At 39.2% G+C, this 25989-nt stretch overlaps 1 protein-coding gene and 1 long non-coding RNA gene across 51 annotated transcripts in view; one reads left to right on the forward strand and one right to left on the reverse strand.

Moving 5' to 3' along the window:
• The window catches only part of Pbrm1 (polybromo 1), a 104792-nt gene that overhangs the window by 46030 nt on the left and 32773 nt on the right, over nucleotides 1-25989 (forward strand). For 44 of the 50 annotated variants that reach the window (XM_076544178.1, XM_076544185.1, XM_076544191.1 and 41 more), the window contains 7 exons: nucleotides 3910-4186; nucleotides 7690-7795; nucleotides 10030-10672; nucleotides 16527-16738; nucleotides 22469-22654; nucleotides 23848-24005; nucleotides 24744-25007. In XM_076544178.1, the coding sequence (XP_076400293.1) occupies nucleotides 3910-4186; nucleotides 7690-7795; nucleotides 10030-10672; nucleotides 16527-16738; nucleotides 22469-22654; nucleotides 23848-24005; nucleotides 24744-25007 (1846 nt within the window). The remainder of the gene's footprint in view (nucleotides 1-3909; nucleotides 4187-7689; nucleotides 7796-10029; nucleotides 10673-16526; nucleotides 16739-22468; nucleotides 22655-23847; nucleotides 24006-24743; nucleotides 25008-25989) is intronic. The other 6 variants (XM_076544166.1, XM_076544171.1, XM_076544173.1 and 3 more) reach the window with 1 other exon arrangement.
• LOC121832227 (uncharacterized) overlaps nucleotides 7757-25989 on the reverse strand; it is a 35146-nt gene continuing 16913 nt past the window's right edge. The window contains exon 3 of the long non-coding RNA XR_013042155.1: nucleotides 7757-8072. This is a non-coding gene — a long non-coding RNA (uncharacterized LOC121832227). The remainder of the gene's footprint in view (nucleotides 8073-25989) is intronic.

Genomic DNA, 25989 nt, shown 5'->3' on the forward strand with positions numbered 1-25989 from the left:
GCCTACAATCCTGGCAGTGCTGAGACAGGACTTCTAGACTTCTAGGCTAGCTCACATTGTGAGACCCTGTTTCAGGGAGGAAAGAAGCCAGATGATCTTACCTTAATATGCTTCAGGATGCTGATTCTCAAAGAATGTTCATGCTGGTTAAAAGGTGTGGGACCTGTTTTTATGTACCTTTCCAAAAATGGAGGTTACCAAAATACTAGTAGTTATTAGCTTAAAAGAGGTGAAGGGATAGAATGTCTACAGGTATTCTAAGAATGATCCTGAAAAGCAAAGTGACATTGGAAATGAACAGAAAAGAGGCTGGAGAGGTGATTCTGTGGTTAAAAGAACTTGCTGTTCTTCTGACAGACTCAAGTTTGGTTCCCAGAACCTACATCAGATAGCTCACAGCTACCTGTAATTCCAGGTCCAGGAGATCCAGTGCCTTTCTTCTGGCCTCTGTGGGCACCTGAACACATACGATTCGTATACCTGGGCATACGATTACTCTCTCTCTCTCTCTCTCTCTCTCTCTCTCTCTCTCTCTCTCTCTCTCTCTCTCTCTCTCTCTCTCTCTCACACACACACACACACACACACACACACACACACACACACACACATTAATAAAGATAATAAAAAAAAAAAAAAGAAAATAGCCTGAGATGCAGGAGGGGCAGCTGAAGTTTCTATACTTTTGTAATATAGGCTTTATCTTGTTCCATAAAGTATATGAAGCTTCAGAAGCCATCTGTGGAATAAGGTTCACTGTACATATTAGAGATAAAAATAGTAGCCACTAAAGTTAACACAGTTGTCATGAAGGTCAGCCCTGAAGTTTGGCTGGACCAGTGCTTCTCAGTCTCAAAGGCAATATGTAACGATTTAGAAAACTGAAAGCAAAATAGCAAAACTGGATTTGTTCAAAGAAGGTCCTGTGTGACCGACCCTAGTAATAGTTTTGTTTGCCCCTCTGAGGCTCTAAACCAATTATATATTGTTCATGATATGCGTAGAAAAAGGAAATTACAGTTACTAGATTAGAACAACTTTTTATATACAGATAGATTCATGTCCTGAATAAGACTCATTCATAGCTACCAAGTGTTAGGATTATTGGCATTGAGAGAATGGACCATTTGCTATGTTACTTGATAAAATTCAGTTAAAAACTTTGTTTTTTAAAATCTCATTAAAGTCTGTGACAGATTCAGTCCCAAATGAAAAGTTTTATAGCTTCATATAGAAAAGTCTCCTGATATTGGGAATGGTTTGCTGAATCCTGGAAGAGAATAAAGTTAATCTCCTGGTTCAGGTCTGGCCTTTGACTGAAGTGTTCTGCTTCTTGGAACTTCGGGAATGAGGAACTGATTTCTTTCTGAGTTAACTAGTGAGCTCTTTTAAGCCTAGTGTTTCAAAACTGAATTCTTGAGCCGGGCGTTGGTGGCGCACGCCTTTAATCCCAGCACTCGGGAGGCAGAGCCAGGCGGATCTCTGTGAGTTCGAGGCCAGCCTGGGCTACCAAGTGAGCTCCAGGAAAGGCGCAAAGCTACACAGAGAAACCCTGTCTCGAAAAACCAAAAAAAAAAAAAAAACTGAATTCTTACCATCTTCTTTTTAAAGTCAAGTTCTACATGTTAGACATTTCTAAACAAGCCATAAGCAACTTGGTTTTATGTATGACTTCTGATTCAAGTTCTGAAATTTCTTCTCGGTCCTTGAAAGTTAAATTGTCTTGCTCCAAGGTGGAGTTCTGCCACTTTGGAGCTTTGTCTCTCTTAATAGTATCCATTAGCTACAGACCTAGAAATCGAGAACACCTTCTCCACATCGTTGTCCCATATCACTTCTTTGAGGAAACACTATCCATTAAATGAACCATCTCCTAGGTTAGCTGACAACTATCTCCTTGACTGAGAGACAGAAGATGTGAAGGAGAAATCTGCAGAGTGATGTCAGGCCACAGAGGAGGAGGGCAGGCAGTGAAGACTGATAATGAGGATGGGCCCTGGGAAACAAAATTTTCTTCTTTTCTCTCCTATTTAGGTCACTTCAATTTGTCATGAGCTCCATCATGCTAGCTAGATATTTCTGAGACTGAAGGGAGTCTGGGTTTTCTTTTTTGTTTGTTTGTTTTTTTGGTTTTCGAGACAGGGTTTCTCTGTGTAGCCCTGGCTGTCCTGGAACTCTGGAACTTTTTATGTAGACCAGGCTGGCCTTGAACTCAGAGATCCGCCAGCCTCTGCCTCCTGAGTGCTGGGATTAAAGGCGTGCGCCACCACTGCCTGGCCAGTGTCTGGGTTTTCAGCTGCTGGTTGTTTTTATTTGAACACACACACCACATGCATAAATGCACACATGATCTTTCCCCTCCTTCCTTTCCCCTCTCTCCAACCCCGCCCCCATCTCATGTAGATCAAGTTTGCCTAAACTTACTATGAATCCAGAGATGATCTTGAATTACTGATCCTCTTTCCTCCACCTCCTAAGTGCTACACTTACAAATATGCACCACCATACCTGGCTTCTTTTCTGGTTTTTAAAATTATACCTTAAATTGAGGCAGTGTATCATGACCCAGAAGGAGAGTGGGAATAGTCTGAAGATGAGGCTTAGAGACTCATAGCCATATACTTTTCTTCAGTGATGAACTTCTTTCCTCTTAAAAGATGGAAAACAACTAAAGCTTACCTCTACGTACTATATTATAGGATCTCAGCAGGTGTTTGTGGACTAGAAACTAAATCTTAAGTCATCTCCTTTTTTACATACCTGACTACTTAGAGACTGCTGGGCAGACTAGTTAGAATTTATCAATATCCTGATGACGTAATACAGTTGATCAGAAGTCAAACTAGAAGATGAACTCTTTTAATGGTTTATTGAGCCGTTAGCCTTGAACATTTCATTTAGCCTTAAGCATTTCATTTAGCCTCTAAGCTGGTTTTCTCAACAGTTAAATAAGGTGACTGTCTTGGTCCCTTTTTAAACTCTGATGTTAATCTTTGGTCCTTGTACTTTGTTCTATATCACTCATATCAGTTTTTCAGGATCTTATCTTGATTTTGGTCTCTGGAGAAAAGGCAAGGATACATGCTGAAAGCTAAACCTTTAGAGAGAGCTCAGATGAACCACAGACTACTTCAAGCTACTTTGGATTAGACAAGAATGCTCTGTAAAACAATAAGTAGGGAGCCGGGCAGTGGTGGCGCACGCCTTTAACCCCAGCACTTGGGAGACAGAGGGCAGGCCGACCTCTGTGAGTTCGAGGCCAGCCTGGTCTACAGAGCGAGATCCAGGAAAGGCGCAAAACTACACAGAGAAACCCTGTATCGAAGAAAAAAAAAACCAAACCAAAAAAAAAAAAAAAAAAGAATAAGCAGGGACTGACCCTGACATGATCAATGCCAGAGAGATTTGTACTCTCTATGAAGACATTTGTTTGGTAGGGGTTTGTTTTGTTTTGTTTTATTCCTGGCATCCAGAATATTGTATTTAGGAGTAGCTATCTTAAGAGATGAAATACTGTTGGGTTGTTTTGTTTTGTCTGTGTTTAGAAATGAAATAACTAGTTTTATTGCATTCTTTTTCTCAAAACCCCAAACGTATTTCAGCTGGATATTAAATTTTATTTTCTTATGGTGTCACACAGTCTCTTTGATTCAACCTTACATTTTGAGAGCTATTCTAAACAGGTTTGTCACTGGTTGTTCCTGCCAGGATCACTGTTTTCATCATTTTATAAATTTTCTTAATAATCTCTTATACCTTTCCAGGGTGCTTACTATGTTTATGGCACATCAAATTAATACGCTGTAATAATTATGAAGTACCTGCCCACAGTTTTATTTTATTTTGTGGTCACCCTTGGATAAAAAAACTGACCCTGTTGTTTTTCCCCTTTTCTACCTTCCCCAACAGTAAAAAGAACATAAGGAAACAGCGAATGAAAATTTTATTCAATGTTGTTCTTGAAGCTCGAGAGCCAGGTTCAGGCAGAAGACTTTGTGATCTGTTTATGGTTAAGCCATCTAAGAAGGACTATCCTGATTACTATAAAATCATCTTAGAGCCCATGGACCTGAAAATAATCGAGCATAACATCCGCAATGACAAGTATGCAGGTGAAGAAGGAATGATGGAGGACATGAAGCTCATGTTCCGGAACGCCAGGCACTACAATGAGGAGGGCTCCCAGGTAACGAGGCGCCTCGAGTGGGTGCTTTTCTTTTTGTACAGTGATGGGGTTTTTTCTGTTTTGAGTTTTTTCAAGACAAGATTTCTCTGTGTAGTTTTGGTGCCTGCCCTGGATCTCGCTTTGTAGACCAGGCTGGCCTTGAACTCACAGAGATCCGCCTGGCTCTGCCTCCCGAGTGTGCGCCGCCGCCACCACCACCCAGCAGAATAATGTGTTTTGAAAGATCAGAGTTAGGTTCTCTCGTTCTCTCTCTTCTCTTCTCTTCTCTTCTCTTCTCTTCTCTTCTCTTCTCTTCTCTTCTCTTCTCTTCTCTTCTCTTCTCTTCTCCTCTCTTCTCTTCTCTTCTCTTCTCCCCTCCCCTCCCCTCCCCTCCCCTCCCCTCCCCTCCCCTCCCCTCCCCTCCCCTCCCCTCTCCCCTTCTCTCTCTCTCTCTCTCTCTCTCTCTCTCTCTCTCCCCCCCCCCCCCCCCCCGCTCCCTCCCTCCCTCTCTGTCTCCCCATCCTTGTAAGGGCAAAGGAAGCCAAAGGAGGGTTAGAGGTGTCTTCCTTAGTCACTCTCTGTCTTATCTCACTGACTTTCAGCTAACCTGGTGGCCAGCAAGCCATAACCTATATGCACATGCCTATAACCCCAGCTCTGAGGAAGACACAGGAAGATCCTGAGGGCTTGCTGGCCAGCCAGCCTAGCTGGAAAGTCAGTGAGATAAGACAGAGCATGATTGAGGAAGATACCTGATACCTTCCTTTGGTTTTCTATGCACTTACATGGAACCTAAATTTTTATCCTTCTTTGTCTTGGGGAGATGGTTTAGTCTAAACAACTTGCTCTGCATGCATCAGAACCTAAGTTCAAGTCTCCATCACCCACTGTAAAAAGTCAGATACAGCAGTATATACCTGTAATCCCAGTGCTGGGAGGTAAGGCCAGAGGATCCCTGGGACTGTCAGTCAATTTAGCCAAGTTAATGAGTTCCAGGTTCATTGAGAAGACCCTATCCCAAAAGAAAAGTGGAGAGGTGATCAAGGAAGACATCTGACATCCAGTCTAGCTTACATACACAGATACACACACATGCAAAATGAAGAGCTGGGTATAAAGGTGTGTACTGTAGTCCCAATGTTTGGGAAGCGGAGGCAGGTGGATCTCTGAAATTAAGATCGGTTTGGTCTTCTTCGTGAGTTCTAGGCCAGCCGGGCTATATAAAAAGACATGGGCCGGGCGGTGGTGGCGCACGCCTTTAATCCCAGCACTCGGGAGGCAGAGGCAGGCGGATCTTTGTGAGTTCGAGGCCAGCCTGGGCTACCAAGTGAGTTCCAGGAAAGGCGCAAATCTACACAGAGAAACCCTGTCTCGAAAAACCAAAAAAAAAAAAAAAAAAAAAAGACATGGTCTCAGAAAACAAAAATGAAAGCTGGGCGGTGGTGGCGCATGCCTTTAATCCCAGCACTCGGGGGGCCAGGCGGATCTCTGAGTTCAAGGCCCTGGTCTACAGAGTAAGATCCAGGACAGGCACCAAAACTACACAGAGAAACCCTGTCTCAAAGAAACCAAAAAAGAAAAAGGAAAAAAATTGACAATAATGGTAATAAAAAGATGAATGTTTTAAATTCTTCCTGTTTTTGCCAGTTTCTGTGTAAGGAAATTTTCCTTTTTAAACCTTAGTTTCTTTGTGTATAATTTAGAAATAATAATAATAGTGCTTACTCTGGAGTTTTATAGGATATTAAAGGGATATAAAAGAAGTAACTGGCCGGGTGGTGGTGGTGCACACCTTTATCTTTTTTATTACTTATTTATTTTTAAGGATGTTTTGAAAGATTTATTTTTGTTTTATGTGTGTGAGTATTTTGCCTGTATGTATATGCATCACATGTGTGCCTGATGTTAAGGTCAGAAGAAGGTGTTGGATTCCTTGGAACTGGAGTTACTGATAGTTCTGAGCTGGATGACATGGGTGCTGGGAACTGAACTCAGGTCTTCTGCAAGAGCATTATTCATTCTTTTTTTTGGGGGGGGGGGATTTCGAGACAGGATTTCTCTGTGTAGCTTTGCGCCTTTCCTGGAGCTCACTTGGTAGCCCAGGCTGGCCTTGAACCCACAGAGATCCGCCTGGTCCTGCTTCCCGAGTGCTGGGATTAAAGGCGTGTGCCACCACTGCCCGGTGGATTTTTAATTCTTATAAGTACAACCAAAGTACGATCCTCCTTTGATATGTTTTCTATTTTATATCTTTTATCTACTTTAAATATTCAAAAATAAAACATTTTCCTTTTCTCTGCCCTTGATGTGAAGTAAAGTATACACACTAAGAATACTTGTAGATTGAAGAAATAGGCCTTTATATAATAGAGATTCATACTGTCTTCAGTATCCCTGGCTACTGTACACCCTGAAGAGAGATAGAGAAGAAAAGTCACATTTCTTCTGCCTTTCTGCTCTTGTGGACATTCAAGGGAATATAGCCTCTGCTGGGGAGATAGGAGGCAACTGTGGAGCAAGACCGTTGAGTGAGGAGCCTTGTTCTTGGCTGTAGATTACCACCACTGGGTCAGTCTTTGGAGGGATAGTTTCAGTCTTCAATTTCCACTGGGATGAGTCTGCTAACTTGGAGATCTGGTCGAAAAGATAGGGTGTTTGTTTGTTTGTTTGTTTGTTTTAGGAAAACAGCACATACAAAAGTGTTTGGGAACTTCTGTTAGAACCTGCAAAACTGAGACTTGGAGAGATGACTCAGTGGTTAAGAGCACTGACTACTTACTCTTCCAGAGGACTCTTGATTCAATTCCTGACACCCAGGTGGTAGCTCATAACCCTCTGTAACTACATTTCCAAGGAATCCAGGATCCTCTTCTGGATTCTGCAGACACGGGCACATATATATGCAGATTAAGCACTCAGACACATGAAATAAAAAAATAAAAAGTCTATAAAACTTTTACCACAGTGGATCTCAGATACTAGCTTGCATTTCTTTTCTTTTTCTTTCTTCTTCTTTTGTTTTTTCTTGAGACAGGGTTTCTCTGTGTAACAGCCCTATCTGCCCTGGAACTCTCTTTGTAGACCAGGCTGGCCTTAAACTCACAGAGATCCACCTTCGTCTGCCTCCCGAGTACTGGGATTAAGGATGAGGGCCACCATGCTCAGTTTACTAGCATGCATTTCTATACATTACAATCACCCAGAAAGCTTCAAAGTAGGTCCTCCCCATGAGATAGTAATATCATCGTTCTGAAGAGAACAGAAGCATTCAGCATCAACTGTCCTAAACAATGTTTTAAACATTCACACCTATTCTTTCTTTTTTTATTTTTTTAGTTGGTGTTTTTAATATTTAAGATAGGGTTTCACTGTGTAATTGATGCCGGCTTCAAACTTGTGATTTTCAGCTTCCTGATTGCTGGTAATTAATTTATATATCACCACCTTCAAAGAGATAAAAATTTCTTTACTCCTTAATTATAATGTTTTTAGGAAATAATCTCAAGTGTATTTTTGGAATGTAGGTATACAATGATGCCCATATCCTGGAGAAGTTACTCAAAGATAAAAGGAAAGAACTGGGACCACTACCTGATGATGATGACATGGCTTCTCCCAAACTTAAGCTGAGTAAGTCTGCTTTATATTTGGTTCTTCAGTTTAATCTGTCTAAAGAGATTGATGGTTTCTTGACATTTCTTTAATTAAATGATGAATATGTTTTTATTCATCGGCACTCTGCTGTTGGGTATCTTTCTTCTTCACATGCATGCTCTTTGACGTGTTTTACATAAACAAGAGTATAAGACTTAGCTTTTTTGTTGATGGGAGTGAATATCTGACAGTGGAAATGAGGGAGGATTCCTTTGGGCACAGCTTCAGAGGTTCAGTCTCCATTGTTCCTGAGCTATGGTAAAATAGAACATCATGTAAGAAGGGCACAGAGTTACGGATTTTCTTAGCTCCTGGTAGTCAAGGAGCAGAGAGAAAGACATGGAGTGACCAAAGATAAGATCCCTTCAGAGGCACTCCACCAGAGACCCACTTACTCCTGCCTAGTCCCACACCCCAGTATTGCTGTCAGATTATGACTCCATTGAGCAGTCTGTTGATAAAAGCAGAGCTCTCATGGTTTACCTGTCAGTGATCATAGCCACCATCTGGCTTCCAAGTCTTCCACGAGGAACTTCTCAAGGCATACTTTATAACCAAACCATAAGAAAGGGAACTTGAATATAATGACAGAGGTTTTTGCTTTCTGGAATGCAGTGGGTAACATAACCGTTAAATGGGAATACTATCTATCCTTTATTAGATGCCAGAAAGAAGAATATGGCAGGTTTTGTTGGTGTTTGTTTTGTGTTTCATAAAATTAAAAATGAATCCCAACAACTCTACTGGATAGAATTTGGGAGGTGAGAAATGTCCTACTCAGTGACCATCTGAGTACCCTATGTGGATATGGTTTCATTTTAGAGAAAAAAATTTATTTTATTTAAATTATTTTACTTTATTTAAATTATTTTATTTTATTTAAAGGAAATTTTTATTTTAAGTTTTCAAGGAAAAGAACACAGCAAAAATAATGCCATTGAATTAAAGTAGCTATTTCTGATTTATTTAATATATAAATAAAACAAATGCTAAATAAACTAACAATTTCAAATAATCTTAAATGCTAAGCAAACGATAATGATGTCAAATAATCTTTAGAGCTGTGTTTATTGGAATGGAGAAAGACTAACATCTTTTTAATGTAAACTGTCTATAAACTGAATTTCACCACGGCTTTGTAAACTACTCCTAAATGACAATCTTTTGTTATTAAGGAATTAATTTCTTAATGTAATTATAAAAGTGTACACATAGCCAGGCATGAAGGCACTTGCCTGTAATCCCAGCCTTTGGGAGGTAGAGGCCAGAGGATCAGAAGTTCAAGGCTAGCCTCGGCTACATAGTTAGTTTGAGGTTAGCCTTGGCTACTTGAGCTCTTTCTGTAAACAAACTAGTTTGGAGATATTGTGTTACTGAGTTGCTCATCATTTCTAGGAATATCCATGACTGGAACTAGGAAAATGTGGGTTTATATTTAGAGGTAAAATATGGTAAACTCAATTGATATTTCAATACTCAAATTTCAAGAATTTTATCAATCAACACTTCAGTTTGTTTCAATATCTTTTTTTTCCTGTAGTGAAATTCTCAGTTCTCTGGGATGTTAGAAGTGATGGCATTAGAATGTCACAGAAGTACTCATTTACTTAACCTGTTCACAGCTATCTCAGCATAAACGGATTTGATCTCATATAAAAAATATGATTACTAGCTAGGTGGTGGTGGCAAATATATCTGTAATCCCAGCACTCGGGAGGCAGAGGCAGGTGGATCTCTGAGTTCAAGGTCAGCCTGGTCTATAAAGCAAGTTCCAGGACAGCCAGAGCTGTTACACAGAGGAACCCTGTCTCAGAAAACCAAAAAGAAAAAAGAAAAAAAAAAATGTACACACACACACACACAATTACTAGCTTATGTGTTATTCATGCACCTTTAATCCCAGCCCTTAGGGGCTGAGGCAGGAGGGTGGAGAGTTCAAAGCCCAACAATGTTATATAATCAGACTCAGTCTCAAAAAAGTTTATATACACATATAAAATTATATATATATGTAAAGTATATTATTGAAACAAGTAAAGGTTTTCTCCCAGATCTGTTTTTGTTTATAAGATCTGTCTCATTGAAGATATGCTGATAACTATGTTTTACAAATCATTTGGGATAGCCCTTTCTTATGGTTGTACTGCCAGCTAGGTTAAAATTTATGCCTACGCCATTTTACCCATTTAACATTACATCTCTCTTTTCAGGTAGGAAGAGTGGTGTTTCTCCTAAGAAATCAAAGTACATGACTCCAATGCAGCAGAAACTAAATGAAGTATATGAAGCTGTAAAGAACTATACTGATAAGAGGGGTCGTCGCCTCAGTGCTATATTTCTAAGACTCCCCTCTAGATCAGAGCTGCCTGACTACTATCTAACGATTAAAAAACCCATGGACATGGAAAAAATTCGAAGTCATATGATGGCAAACAAGTACCAAGATGTCGATTCTATGGTAGAGGACTTTGTCATGATGTTTAATAATGCCTGTACCTACAATGAACCAGAGTCTTTGATCTACAAAGATGCTCTTGTCCTACATAAAGTCCTCCTTGAAACTCGGAGAGACCTGGAGGGAGATGAGGATTCTCATGTCCCAAATGTGACCTTGCTGATTCAAGAACTTATCCATAATCTTTTTGTGTCAGTCATGAGTCATCAGGATGATGAAGGAAGATGTTACAGTGACTCCTTAGCAGAAATTCCTGCTGTGGATCCAAACTTTCCCAACAAACCTCCCCTTACATTTGACATTATTAGGAAGAATGTTGAAAGTAATCGCTATCGGCGACTCGATTTATTTCAGGAACACATGTTTGAAGTATTGGAAAGGGCAAGGAGGATGAATCGGTATGTTTTCAAAGCCATTTCTTTAGGATGAAAATATGTGGTTTTTAGTGCAAAACAGATGAAGGAATTCTACTTTGATAAACTTTTTCACCTTATGTATGTTGTTATAGTGGGTAGCCTGCTATCCTGAATTCTCAGCCAGGCAAAACTACTTTTTTCCCCTTACAGTGTTGAGGGCATCAAACCTTATATAAAGCAGGTGTGTTCTGTCAAGTGGAAAGAGACTGCTAAGTTGTCAGAATGAATGCCAGTGAAGGGAAGGCAGAGTTAAAGCTCTTGTGCAAGGCCAGAACCTGAAATACAGCCTTTCTAGGACATGTCTTTTAAAGCTAAGTAATACAGTTTGTAATGGAAATTAAAAGTAGGATTTCTCTTTGAAAATTAGTCCAAGAATGCTTTGAGTTATTTTTTGAGGTTAGACTGATCTAAATCCAGCCATTTTATAAAAACTTACTTATTTTATTTTATGTGTACAGATAGATGTCCTGCCGACATGTATGACATGTGCAGTGCCCACAGAGGCCCGAAGAGGGTGGAGTTACGATGGTGGTTAGCCACCATCTGGGTGCTGGAACTTGAACCTGGGTCCTCTGGAAGAGCAGTCAGTGCTTCTAACCCTTGAGCTATCACTCTATTCCCCCCCCCCCATCTCTATTTCAAGACTCAGAAGGACCTTTTATTTTTAATCTTATTTATCAGTTTTTTTAAATTCACTTATTTTACATCCTGGCCACAGTTCCCCCTCCTTCCCTCCTCCCAGTCCCTCCCCCTTCTGCTTCCACCTGAAAACCCCAAGTCCACTCCTCCATTTCTGTTTAGGAAAGGGGCAGGCCTCCCATGGATATCAACAAAACATGGCATATCGAGTTGCAGTAAGACTTAGCACCTCCCCATGTATTAAGGCTGGGCAAGGCGACCCAGTATAAGTAGGGTCCCAAAAGCCAGCAAAGAGAGACAGTTCCTGCTCCCACTCTTAGGAGTCCCACAAGAAGACCAAGCTTCACAACTGTAACATTTGCAGAGAGCCTGGGTCAGTCCCATGCAGGCTCCCTGATTATCAGTTTAGACTCTGTAAGCTCCTATGAGTCCAGGTTGGTTGATTCTGTGGATTTTCTTGTATTTATCAATTTAAGAGCTTAGTGTAGGACTGTAAATGGTTTAAAAGAATACATTTACATCTACTAAAGATCTTTCAACTTTTTGGCCTGTGTATATCTTTGCCACTTACTGGTAGCATACTCAATGAAGTTCAGCAGTTGCAATGTAAGTTCTGTATGCTCTTAGAGGCACTTAGTTGAATTGAACTTAAAGACAGTAATTGAACTTAAAGACCTACCTTCTTTTGGTTTACAGTGTTACAGTGCTGAGAGCCAGAACTTTAGATTGTATCATTCCATGTAGGAAATCTTGGAAACCACCATTTGCTCTAGACCTTAAAGGAAAAGTAAATGCTAATTGATTGCTTTTCCTGGTGGGAATTTTTTATAAAGCATCATGGTAAAGCCCTTCATGTAAATAATCTCTAACTCATCCATGCTTTTCTAGGAAAGTGATAATCTTTTCCATTTTAATGAGAATTAGAAATATATAGGATGAAGAGTTTTATAGTCTCACAGCTACTAGTGATGTGGCTTGTTTGTTCCTCACTGAGAACACTGCTGCTGACAGTCACCAGGTAGTGAACACAGCCATGGATGAGAAACATTGTTGAGCTCTGTATTCTAAGAGCTTGACGGCTTGTGGGCAGAATAGGACTTATACTTAGGGAATTGTGAAGTAGCATACTAAAACCCAACACTTAGAAAAGATAGTGCTGTAAGGAACTTTGTGGGCCAGAGTTCACCTAAAAAAGCACAAAGCATAAGAGGGTTGGAGGATGAATAGAGGGGCTGATACTCCAGATATGATTAATGGTATGAAGAAAGGCAAAGGATTGGGATGTAAAGATGCTGTGTTCCAGAGTTGGAGGTGGAGTTAAGGCTGATTAGACCCTTAATGAACATGTTTAGGAAATGGTTCCTTGTTGTGAGATACTAGGAATAGAAATAAAGAGCAAAGTGGGGCATATCTTGCAGTCAAATTCTATAGGAGTTTTTTATTTAATTTTTGTTGGATGACTACTAGTTAACAAGCATGTTCTAGGTGCAAGGGATGTAGCAGTACTTTCATGAAATTTAGATGTCTGATTTTCTCTGTTTAAGGAGTCCTTAAATCTAATCATGGCTTGAGTTCAGTGAGTCTTCTAAAGAGCATGTGTCTCTTAGATTATGGGGAACTTTGTATGTGATTTATATTTCTAGAAAACAGTATCTTTTCATTCTCCTGTTGTTGACATGATAGGCTTTTGCTTTTGAAGTCTGGAAGACATAGCCCAAGACACATTTATATGGGACAGTAATCCGCATAGTTTATCTCATGCCCAGAGCTCTGTTGAGAAACAGAACAGGCTGGAGCCATAGCTCAGCAGTTAGGGACTGACTGCTCTTCTAGCCTGTTACAACCATCAGCAACTCCAGTTCCAGAGTATCTGGCTCCCTCCTCTGGCCTCTATAGGTACTAGGCATGTAAATTGTGTGAAGACATATATTCAGGGAAAAAAAAAACCATACACATAAAATTTAAAACTATAACAAGCCATTTCAATTTGTGTAAATAAAGATAGTATTGGGACTTCTTGTGGTATTTATAAGAATTAATTTAAAAAAGGGCTTGGGAGATGATTAGTAGGTGAAGTTCTTGCCATACAAGCCTGAGGACCCGAGTTCAGATCCCCAGCCCTCACATAAAAAAAAAAAGCTCAGCATTCTGGCACAAGACTAACTAACTACAATGCCTGAGAATGAGGGTAGCTGAGGGTAGACAACAGGAAGATCCTTGGAGCTTCCTAGCCAGTCAGTGAGTTCCAAGTACAAAACACTATCTCAAAAAAAAATAAGGTAGAAAGTAATAAAGACACCTGACCTTGACCTCTCACCTCTGTACACATGCACACACACACCCACAAGCATATACATGCAAATAAACAGGTGCATATCCATACAACCACACACACACACAAAGAAAAAATAATAATAATTCTTAAAAAGAATTGATAAGCCAGATGTAGTGGTTTATCCCAGTAATCCCAGCACATGGGAGCTAAAGTAGAAGGATTCTGAGTTTTAGGCCAGCCTGGCCTATAAAGAAAGAGCCTGTTTCACAAGACCAAAAGAAAGAAGGAAATAGCTTAAAATGTATCTGTTTAGTGAATTATACATCACACTTTTTATCTGATCACATTAATGACAGGCATTCTAGATGTGTAAGTATTATTAATAATTAAATTCATATGAATTACACATGTAGATTTCTAGAATATTCTTATTTCATTGCTACTTGCCTCTAGCTAGACCTATAGAAGGGATAGAAGGAATCTGAGCAGTGACTGTGGCAGAAAATTGACCCGGGCAGTGCTTTATTTACAGTAGCATTCAGGAACGGCACAGTGCTGAGTCCTGCAGCCGACCAGTGTGGGGCAGTATTCCACAAAGCAGCCTGACTCCCTTGCAGGTAGACAGGCTACATAGAAACACAAGGGCAGGAAGGCACCTAGGGCTTCTTTTATACTCTTAATTGTTTCCTTTTGCTGATGGCTGACTTACCTGAAAGATTACTTAACCCAAGAAAATTAGAGTTGGTCCTTTTCCCTCTTGAATTTTTTTTGAGGCACAGTCTCATTGTGTAGCCATGGCTGCCCTGCAGCAATCTGCCTGACTGTGCCTCTTGAGTGCTGGGATTAAAGTTGTACACCACCCCTCCCAGTTTTTTATTTTACTGTTTTCTTGACAGGATCTCATTGTTTACTTTTTTCCCCTACAAGATGTTTTTGAAAACTAGAATTACATTACAGAAATCTTTTAAGAACAACTAAAGCAAAGATTAATAAATCCTTCACAATACATTTTGAATAAGCAAAATAAAAGGATATAGCAGGTGTTTAGTGATTCGCACAAAATTTAATTACATCAGGTGGCTTGATGAAATTTGAAATCTGCCCTTTCAATGTAATACAGATTTGCCAAATGTATATTTTTCACTTATAATTTCCCACTAAAATTCTAAGCTTTTATTAATTAAAAAAAAAAACTTCAAGAAAGATTTCAAAAATGGTGTCTTAGAGGCTTCTTCCATTAGTAAATTTTATTTTTGTTTTTGTTTTTGGTTGGTTGGTTGGTTTTTCTTTTTTTGGAGCTGAGGATTGAACCCAGGGCCTTGCGCTTGCTAGGCATGCACTCTTCCACTGAGCTTGAGGCCTAGTAAATTTTATTTTTATTGCTTTTTTGAAAGTGTTAGCATCTCTGGATCTTTAAGCCGGGTGGTGGTGGTGCACGCCTTTAGTCCCAGCACTCAGGAGGCAGAGCCAGGCGGATCTCTGTGAGTTCGAGGCCAGCCTGGGCTACACAGTGAGCTTCAGGAAAGGCGCAAAGCTACGCAGAGAAACCCTATCTCGAAAAACCAAAAAAAACCAAAAACAAAAACAAAGCATCTCTGGATCTTTAGAACATGTTTCTGGAACCTCTCCAGAATACCCTTTAGGTTGTTGGTAGTTCTTTGCCAGTTCTTGTTCTTGACAGGATAGTCACCCAAAGATTCTCTGATAGCTAATGCTCGAGTGTCTTGTGTCAGGAGACAGCTGATTGGCCCTGCTTTGCTGCCATGCTCCCTAATCAGAATGTCGGCCTAACTGTTGATGATACCTTGCCACTACACCTGGTGACTTAGGCCTGTAATCCCAACACTTGGAGGGTGGAAGCAGGAAGATCTTACAAGTTCAGAGCTAGCCTAGACTACCTACACAGTTCCAGGCCAGATTGGGTAACCAACTGAAACTATGTCTCAGTTTTTTATAGTTTCCTAATAATGAGGAAAGAAGCTTAGAAAAATTCTGAATATGACACATAATTTTTTCCTTCTTACAATATTTGCATCTGCCAGTTCCTTCCAAATCAGTTACTTTTGAGAAATTAAAATTTAAATGAACTCTTAGGCCTGTACATGTTATCACACAAAATACTCTCATGCCTTTCTAGTTTAGGTTCAGTTCTTCAGTGAGTACTATCAGTCAAGGTAGTGATGCTATAGGACCAAAAGGGAGAAAGTAGACATAGCCTAAATCTTCTATCACCTTCTATAAATGAGGGTCTGCAGTTAAGAAAATAGATGCAGCCATGGTGCAGAGACCCAGCACTCAGGAGGCAGAGGCAGGTGGATCTCTGTGAATTCGAGGCCAGCCTGGTCTACAGAGCAAGTTCCAGGACAGCCAGAGCAACACAAAACCTCCCCCTCCCCCTTTAAAAAAATATATGCAAGTTAAGTGTTGTACTTGATCAGGAACAACAGTACAGTTCTTGATTCTGCCAACTCCTGTCATGCTTTGGATGTCTGAGAAAAATGTGAGGCCCTTCCTTTGACATGAGTGAGAAAGGAGTGTGCCTTGAGAAAAAGGAACTGAGTGAGAACTCAGATACTCAGTTGTGTATGTATTTTTTCATTCTGTCTTTTTTGTTTGTTTTGTTTTTGAGATAGGGTCTCTTGTAGCTCAGACTGCCCCCAAATTCACTATGTAAGTGAGTGAATTTGAACTCTTGATCCTCCTGCCTCCATCTCCCAAGTGCTGGATCACAGACATGTAGCACCATGCATGGCTCAGATACTCTGTTTTAACAAACGTAGTGGGGGCACTCTTCTAACTGAGCCAAAATACTGTTGTTATATCAGTGAACATAGTGAAACATTTAATGGGATTTAGCATGTAACTAAGGTATTATGGAAGAAGCAGTTCATGTGTCAATGGATACTCTTTATGCCATTATAGGACAGATTCCGAAATATATGAGGACGCAGTAGAACTTCAGCAGTTTTTTATTAGAATTCGTGATGAACTCTGCAAAAATGGAGAGATCCTTCTTTCTCCAGCACTCAGCTATACCACAAAGCATTTGCATAACGATGTGGAAAAAGAAAAAAAGGAAAAATTACCTAAAGAAATAGAGGAAGATAAACTAAAACGAGAAGAAGAAAAAAGAGGTTAGTTCCTTTTATCTTATTAAATATGAAGAATTATTAAAGTCTGTTCTAGTGGGTGCCACGGTTAGCTTTGGAGAGTTTGTGTGATTGAAGATTCAGACTGTTGACTAGTTCAAATAAGACATGATCAGATAGAAATCTTGTCATCATCTGGTTGTCACACTGAGTAAGTTACTTCTGACACAGCTAAATGACAAGTGTGAGAACTTAATGCCGCGCACGTACTTGAGAGGCAAGTCTGGGGCTCCAATCATTCTCAGCAGCAGATGCATCAGTTGATGCCATGTCTTTCAACAGTAGAGCTTTCCTCTTAAACACTGTGAGAAACAGACAGGTAGATGAGATTTCAGTTGAACCACATTCCTAGTTTTGTTTTAATCATATCAACCTAAAAGTGGTACTTTGAATCATTTGCCAAATTTGCAAATATTTTGATAATGAGAATTTGTCGTTGCAAATTGAGAGTCTTTTATGGGGTGATGAGGGTGGGGGACAGTGAAGCAGGATCTCACTATGTAACCCAGGCTAGTGCCAGTCTTAACGTGATCCTCCTTGCCTATGCCCTCCAGTGCTGGGATTTTAGGCATGCGTCAAAAGTGATCATTTTGTGTAACATTTCAATTCACGTAGATACCTAGAAATATGACTCTACAACAGTTGTATTACTCTGTAGCATCAGACCTTCTTAGATATTTTCCCCTCAAGATCAGAAAACAATATTAATTGACTTGAAATATCTGAGGGGTGGGGGTAGAGAATGAGAACATACTGATTAGTGAGAATATCATTTTGCCAACAAAGAGGTAACTACAAAAACATCATTTGCTGCTAGAGGGAATACACCCATTCAAGGTTGTACGGATGAGTGATAGAGTCTGTATCTTTTCCAACTGAAAGCAGTTGATGTGGAAATGAATTGAGTAAAGCTTGCTGGCCCAAAAAGATACATGTGTGAGGAAGATACAAGAACCTGGTGAAAAGCAAAAATCCAGTGAAAATTGACTGTAACTTGGTATCCACAGATTAGTCAACTGAGGGTAGATCCTTATGGAGTAAAGTGTTTGAATGTGACGATTACCCAAGTCATTGACTGACTCCTAATTTCTCAGAAAAGGGAGCAACCCCTAGTATCAGGTCTCCAGGTATATCTATCATAGTAATACTAGTGGGAAGAAGTGAGAGGGGAAAAAAGAAATTGAAAACTTCAAAAATTTGATGACAAGCATTAACCTACAGGCCCACAAACCCCTAGTAAGATAAACACAAAGAGATCCGTTTAGATACGTCATAAACTGCTGGAAGAAAAATCTGAATTTCAAAGCAAAAACAAAACAAAACGAAAACATCAGATACAAGAGAACAGCAGCATAATTAATGGCTGACTTTTCATACAAAATAATGAAGGCTAAAAAGCAGTGAAGTGATATGAAAATTTTCAAGGGGAAAAAAAAACAAACCCAAATTTGTATTTAGATAAATTACCCTTTAAAATGAAGTTTATGAGCTAGAGATGTGATTCAGCAGTTAAGAGCACACTGTGCCCTTCTAGAGAATCGGAGTTCAGTTCCCAGCACATCAGGCAGTTCACAACCACCTTCTTATTATTTCAGCTCCAGGGGATCCAGTGCCCTCTTCTGGCGTCCAAGGGTACCTAAACTCACATGCATGCACATACATACACAAACATACGTAATTTTAATCTTTTTTAGAACATATGAAGGAAAACAGCTGAAATGAAAGAGCTCAACAGTTATATTCTCAATATTTCTTTTTTAGTAATGGCTAGAACACAAATGGTCAAAAGTCAATAAACACAGTATAAGCACTAAAATTACTTGACTGGGCATATCAAACATAGGAACAAATACCATTGTTTATAATAGTCAAAAGACAAAAGCACCCCAAGCATATGGTTTGTGAATAAGGAAATTAAACTATATTCATTCCATGGAATATTACTTAAAATGAAATACACATAGATGAATTTTGAAAACATACTGCATGAAATATGTTAGATGAAAAAGGCAAATAGTGTTTGCTTGAACCTGCTTGGAATGTCTAGACTAAGCAAATTCATAGAGAAAGTAGGATAAGGGTTACCAGGAGCAAGAAGAAGAGATGTTTAATTGTTGCAGTGTATTATTTGGGGGGGATGAAAAGTTATAGAAATAGTGGTCATGATTATATAACACTGAATGTCCACTTTTGTGCTAGTATTCTATTGTAAGTAGTCTAGGTTTTTTCTTTTGTTTTTTGTCATGGTCTCAGTTTTTTCCAGTCTTTGCTTCTCACTGATCTAATTCAATTACTTCTATGTGATTTTACAAGCTCCCTTCTAATTGGTGTGTGTCTGTCATCTAAATACCCTCGGCTCAGAAGTCCCTTCTAATCATCTGAGTCATCTGGGTGTGTGATTGAGGGTCTGGTATGATTCTTCATCCAAATGATTCCTTTCAGATTTTGAACATGTTGACAAAAAAATGCCCTCTGTGCATACATGCATAGGATAATAGTTACAGATACTCTAATTCAAAATGAAAGAGATGAAAGAAAGTGTTGAGAAATTTCATTAATTTTTTAATCCAGCTAGACAGAAGCCATTGCATTTCTAGAATGAGAGAATTCCTCTGTGGCACAGTACTCTGCTTCAGAATTCTTCCTTGGGAAAGGTGTTTGTAACTGAGTGACTAGTTGGCTTATTTCTTGTCTATAAAGGTGAAGGGGTTAGGTAGCCTTTTTTTTTTTTTTTTTTTTTTTTCATTTTGTACACTGCTTCTATTAGTACAGTTTTCTGATTCTGCTTGTATAAAATTCTCAGAAACTTGGCAAAGCCCTTAGATCCAGAGTGAGTCTACTTGGTGTAGACTTTTGGAGATTAATTTAGAATATGCACTTAAATTCAAATGCTTGTTGCCAGCATTTTAATTTATGGGAAACTATCCTTAGAAAGTTGAATGTAGAAAGAGTCTGTTAGCACAAGTTTCTGAGAGTGAGACGCATTGGGAGAGCTACTGGTAAAATGCTAAATGCAACACCAGCAGCCACAGGCAAGACTCGGACAAAAGTTTTACAGTTTTGAAATGAAGTGTGTTTATCTCTCTCCGCTACGTTTTTGTTAGTATTTTAAATTTGAAGATGCATTTAATGGAATCTCAACCAAAGTATCTTTACCACATGCACATTTTATTTCTTTGTGTTGATCTTAAAATTTGTCAAAGAGGTTATTGATACTTGAGAAGTTTGGTTATAGTGTCAAAAGGCATCATCTGAACTAAGTGATTAGGGGAGGCATCACCACAAATTAAATGCTTTTAGTTTTTTTATGCCTGGGACTATGCCGAATTGATGTGGCAAAATCTGGTGGCACTGGCATTGGCCATGAATCCCAATAAGGTGGTTCCCTCTGTAAGAGAAAAGCGAAGATCATGGAGGTGAGCATGTAGGAAAAGCCCATAGAATTTATAGGGGAGGGAGCTCTGTGTGCTAAATGACCTGGAAGCAGAAGGCAGCCTCCCCAGAAAGAATAGTACCTGTCTCAAGACTCCATTGACTGCATGTACTACATGATAGAGAACCATAGGGAAGACCATAAGCTTTGGCCCAAAGTAAGATACTCTAAAACAGGATTACATATCTGAATCAGTAGTAGAGAACTAGCCTAATACAGCCATGGCCTTGTTTGATCCCTATCACTGTCAAAAATTAGATAAAAAGTATGTTTTTTAACAGATTCAGAATAAGATAAACATCTATAAATGTTTTTTACCTAGTGGAGTGTTAAGCCTTTGATACTTTGGGGAAAATGATAGAGATTGAGTGAATAGTCTGTGCCCCTGGGCTTGAAAAGCCAGAGTCAGAGTTTAAGACAAGAAACATAAAGCTTTAGATGAAGCGGACCAGTTCTCATGGTATCAGGTTATACACACAAATCCACATTCAAACACAATCTGCTTGGGAATCTTTCTTGGGAAGAAACTATCTCTCAGAAGCTCCAGGCTCCATTTTTATATTTAATGTTACATTTATATTGGATAGTCTCCATAAGAGACTCACAGAAGCTAGACAGTGGTCATCCATGACTTCAAGTGACTTCTGTGTCTGTTTTCCAACCACATTTTTCTTTTCAGCCAGAATTCGCTACCCAAAGATTTTGTTTATTTTATTTTATGTATATAAGTGCTCTATCTGCATGTGCACCTTTATGGTGAAGGAGGGCATCAGATCCCACTATAGATGGTTGTGAACCACCATGTGGTTCCTGGGAATCGAACTCAGGACCTCTGGAAGAGCTGCCAGTGCTCTTAACCTCTGAGCCATCTCTCCAGCCCTCATACACTACTTTAATCCCAGCACTTGGGAGGCAGAGGCATGTGGATCTTGAGTTCAAGGCCAGCCTGGTCTACAAATAGAGTTTTGACCAGAGCTGTTACACAGAGAAACCCTGTCTTTAAAAAAAAAAAAGAGTTAGGGGGAAAGATTCACAGAAAAAGTGGGACTTGTTGTTTCTGAGAGTGCTTTATTTGAATATCATCTGTATATAGTAATATTAAGGGCATTTTACTTTTAAACAAGTAGTAATTTGTAGTGTTTGCATATAGCTTGTATTATGACCATTAAAAGATGTTTTCTTAACAAAAATAAGGTCTGGGAGATACAGCTCACTGGTAAAGTACTTGCTTAGTATTCATGAGTAGTATGCATAAAGCACTGGGTTCAATCCCTGGTTCACACAGGAGAGTGGGAGATCTTGCCTAAAAAAATGAAAATCTTGTTTAAAAGTATTTTGTTTCAGAGGAAATGTTTTTAGTATTTTATACACATACATACACATGGTTTACCATTGTATGCCATACATATTTATTTCTAAAATGCCACTCAATTTAATGTAACCATGTAATAACTTAGAAGAAATAATTTCAGAAACATCAGTATGGAAAAGAGGTGTATCACATTTTCGGCAGGATTATGCGATTTATTCTGTAGTGCCTTTCTGAATTCTTTTTTTTTTAAGATTTTTTTATTTATTATGTATACAGTGTTCTGCCTGCATATATGACTGCAGGCCAGAAGAGGGCACCAGATGTCATTGCAGATGGTTGTGAGCCACCATGTGGTTGCTGGGAATTGAACTCAGGACCTGTGGAAGAGGAGTCAGTGCTCTTAACCTCTGAGCCATCTCTCCAGCCCGGCCTTTCTGAATTCTTAAAAATTAGTATACGAGTGTATATCATTGAAGTGATTTGTCTTATAGAATAGTTACTTAAATTGTTGTCAGTTTGTTTTCATTCAGAAAGGCTGTTTTGAGGCTAGCTATAATGGTGAACACATATAGTTCCAGCTACTTAGGAGCCTGGGGCAGGACTAGAGCACTTGAACCTGTGAATTCAAGAACTAGACAGCTTAATGAGACCCTCCCTTATCTCAAAAAATCAAAATGCAGTTTGAGGTAAAGACTACTGAGAATATGCTGCTGCTGCTGCTGCTTTTACTGTTCCTCTCTTTGAATGCCACACCAAGAATTAAGTATAGCCAGATCTGGTGGCTCATCCCTATAGTGCAAGTAAACCCAAGCTGGAGGCTAGTTTGGGCTACATAGAGAGATCCTCAAAAAAAGAGACAAGGGAGGGAAGGAAAGAAAGAAAAAATTTAGTTTATTAGTGTGATGTGTTTAAATGTTTGACACCCACAGTCTCTTACTGAGTATCTTTTTTTTTTTTCCCCAAATCCAAGAAGCTGAAAAAAGTGAAGATTCCTCAGGTTCTGCAGGCCTCTCAGGCTTACATCGTACATACAGCCAGGACTGCAGCTTTAAGAACAGCATGTATCATGTTGGAGATTATGTCTATGTTGAACCTGCAGAGGCCAATCTACAACCACATATAGTCTGTATTGAGAGGCTGTGGGAGGACTCAGCTGGTAAGTCTGTTTTAAATTGAGGGACAGCTGCTAGGAAGCTGCCTCGGTGGCTAAGAGCACGTGCTGCTCTTGCAGAGGACCTGAGTTCAGTTCCCAGCACCACATCATAGCTCACAACCGTCCCTAACTCCAGTTCAGGAGATCCGATGCCCGCTTCTGACTTCTGCAGGTGCCAGGCACACACATGGTACACATACATACAAGTAGGCAAAACACTCATACATACACATTTTTTAATATAAAAAAATTAAGGGGCAGATTGATGCAATATGACTGTATTTATTTTTCCTTTCTCCTCTGGAAGAAAAATTTTAACTCATTTATTTAAACCTCTCAATAATAGTTACATCAATAAATACACTGTTCACTGTACCAATAAATATAATTAAGCACCCTACTGTATATAAACATGGGATCTAACACTGTTGGGCAGTGTCACAATTGACTCAGAAATGTAACTTCTTAATGTGTAGGAAAGAGTTGTTTATTCAGTAACACTTGGAGCTAAACTCTGCGTAGGATGACAGAGATTCAGAAGAGCAAAAGTCTCATGTTTTTGTCTAGCAAATTTTTTCCAATGAATGTCACAAAGAAAGAAAAAATATTATAAGCAAACATGTAACTGAGCCTATAATTTCTTGTCAAGGGCCTCCCTTAAAAAAAATGCCTTTCAGCTGGTTTGGTGGCACATACCTGCCATCATAACACTTAGGAGGTTGACATCAGCCTGGGCTACAGTGAGACCTGTCTTAAAACAGAAAACTAAAACAATAAAAAAAGAAAGTTGCCTTTGAGACATTAAGAATGAAGCTAACAGCAGGTACAAGTGTAGTATAGGCAATCCAATTCTTTAAGCTACCAATCAGGTGAAATGCTTTTGGATTCCATCACCTTTTTGCAAAAATGTTCTTCCCTGTGCCTGCTTCTTCACTGAAGCACAGGGATCTAGTGTGTGTCGGCCTGCAGCTCTTCTACCCTCTTCTCTGTGCATAGCTCTAGAAGGGAGATGGTTCTTCTAGGTCTCTTAGTACCACCTTGTTTTAAAATATTAATTTCCTCTAACACAATTCTATCAAGAAATTTTGATCTAAAGCCACATGGCATAATATCATAATGGCTTGGTCAAGTATTTCCTAATTCTGCAAAGAATATGAGATTTCTGTTAATAATTCTTTTCTTTCTCTGTTTTTGAGGTGAAAAATGGTTGTATGGCTGTTGGTTTTATCGGCCAAATGAAACATTCCATTTGGCTACACGAAAATTTCTGGAAAAAGAAGTTTTTAAGAGTGACTATTATAATAAAGTTCCTGTTAGTAAAATTCTAGGCAAATGTGTAGTCATGTTTGTCAAGGTAAGAAACTCATTCATTCCACTGATGTCATTCCCTGGAAATACAATTTAAAAATATAAAACTCTGTAGTTAAAAACTCTGTTTCAAACATCTTTAGCCTGTGTCTGTATATAAGAAATTAACATAAACCAGGCAGTGGTGGCTCATGCCTTTAATCCCAGCATTCAGGAGGTAGAGCCAAGCGAATCTCTGTGAGTTAGTTCTAGGCCAGCCTGGTCTACAGAGTGAGTTCCAGGACAGACTCCAAAGATACACAGAGAAACCCTGTCTCGAAAACCCAAGGAAAAAAATTAACATGAATATAATTGTGAGAGACCATTTGCTGTATATTGTTCACTTACACACAAATATATTGTTTTTGTGTTGCTGGGCTATTTTGCAAGGATGATGTTTTCTGAAAGGTAATCATTACCAATTATCAGTTTTGTTTTTAGGTAATAAGATGTGCTATCTTTCATATATGCACATGAGACCTGTCCAAAGCTTTAAGAACATTTTCACAATATGGAAAGTATATATTTTCAAAGGGCGATCAGAACAATAAGTAGAATTCATATTTATCATTAAAGGGTATATAGCCAAGGAAATACCCCCCTGTTATCTAGCAGTTTACCTTTTATTGTCAGAAAGTTTTAATAGTTCAATGTTAGGTTGATTGATTTTTAACATTTGTTTTTATTTTGGGGTTACTTTTCAGAAAATTTACCTACTTGTGTTATTATTCCCAACCCATCCCAGGAATACTTTAAATTATGCCCAGAAAACTTTCGAGATGAGGATGTTTTTGTCTGTGAATCAAGATATTCTGCCAAAACCAAATCTTTTAAGAAAATTAAACTGTGGACAATGCCCATCAGCTCAGTTAGGTTTGTCCCTCGGGATGTGCCCTTGCCTGTGGTTCGAGTGGCCTCTGTATTTGCAAATGCAGATAAAGGGGATGATGAGAAGAATACAGACAACTCAGAGGACAATCGAGCTGAAGACAATTTTAACTTGGAAAAGGTACGTGGATAGTAACGACCTAGAAATGAACTTTAACCTTAAAATATCTATTCCAGAAAGTAAATTAATATATTTAAACTCAAAAAAGAAAAAAAAAATTGAGGGTATAAAACCTTAGTCAAACAAGAGGAAGAAACTCAGGGAAAAAGAAAAAAAATAATTAAAAGTAGTATATAAAGTAAGTCAAGGGGCCAGGGCAGAGGCAGGTGGATCTCTGTGAGTTTGTGACTAGCCTGGTCTACAGAGTGAGTTCCAAGACAGCCTGGGCTACACAGAGAAACCCTATCTCGAAAAACCAAAATTAAATAAATGAAAGTAAATCTAGGGGGCAAGAGACTGGAGAAATGGCTTAACCTCTAAGAGCACTAGCTGCTCTTTCAGAGGACCCAGGTTTGATCTCAGCACTCACGTGGCAGCTCACAACCGGCTCTAACTCCTGTTCCAGGGGATCTGGCTTCTGCAGGCACCAGGCATGCACTAGGTGTATAGACATACCGTGCAGGCAGAATATTCATGAAAAAGTAAATCAAAGAGACCAGTGAGGATTGAGTATATGCTCAACATCCATAGGTGGATTCTTTTTAACTCTTTGTAGGACTGCTATAAGTAAAAGCTGTTTATACTGGCCTTGGTGGCACATTCCTTTAACCCCAGTACTCGGGCATCAGAGACAGACTTATCTCTTGAGTTTGAGGCCTGCCTGGTCTGCAGAGTAAGTTCCAAAACAGCCAAAGAAACCCTGTCCAAAAAATAAAATAAAAAAAGCTGTTTAAACTACTTGATATTATAGAAATGAAAACCCTCCTTAGTTCATTGTATAAAGCCAGAGCAAACTGTGTTCCACACCCTTCAAAGTCCATGAGAAAACTGTGCCTTGGTCTCATGTATGATATCAATATAAAAATTGAGGCAATAGTATTTTTATAAGTGAAATCAAAGCCATTTTAAAACAACATGATCAAAATGATCAAGGAAGGAAAGC

Source organism: Peromyscus maniculatus, chromosome 9, assembly GCF_049852395.1.
Source record: "Peromyscus maniculatus bairdii isolate BWxNUB_F1_BW_parent chromosome 9, HU_Pman_BW_mat_3.1, whole genome shotgun sequence".
NCBI classification, from domain to species: domain Eukaryota; kingdom Metazoa; phylum Chordata; class Mammalia; order Rodentia; family Cricetidae; genus Peromyscus; species Peromyscus maniculatus.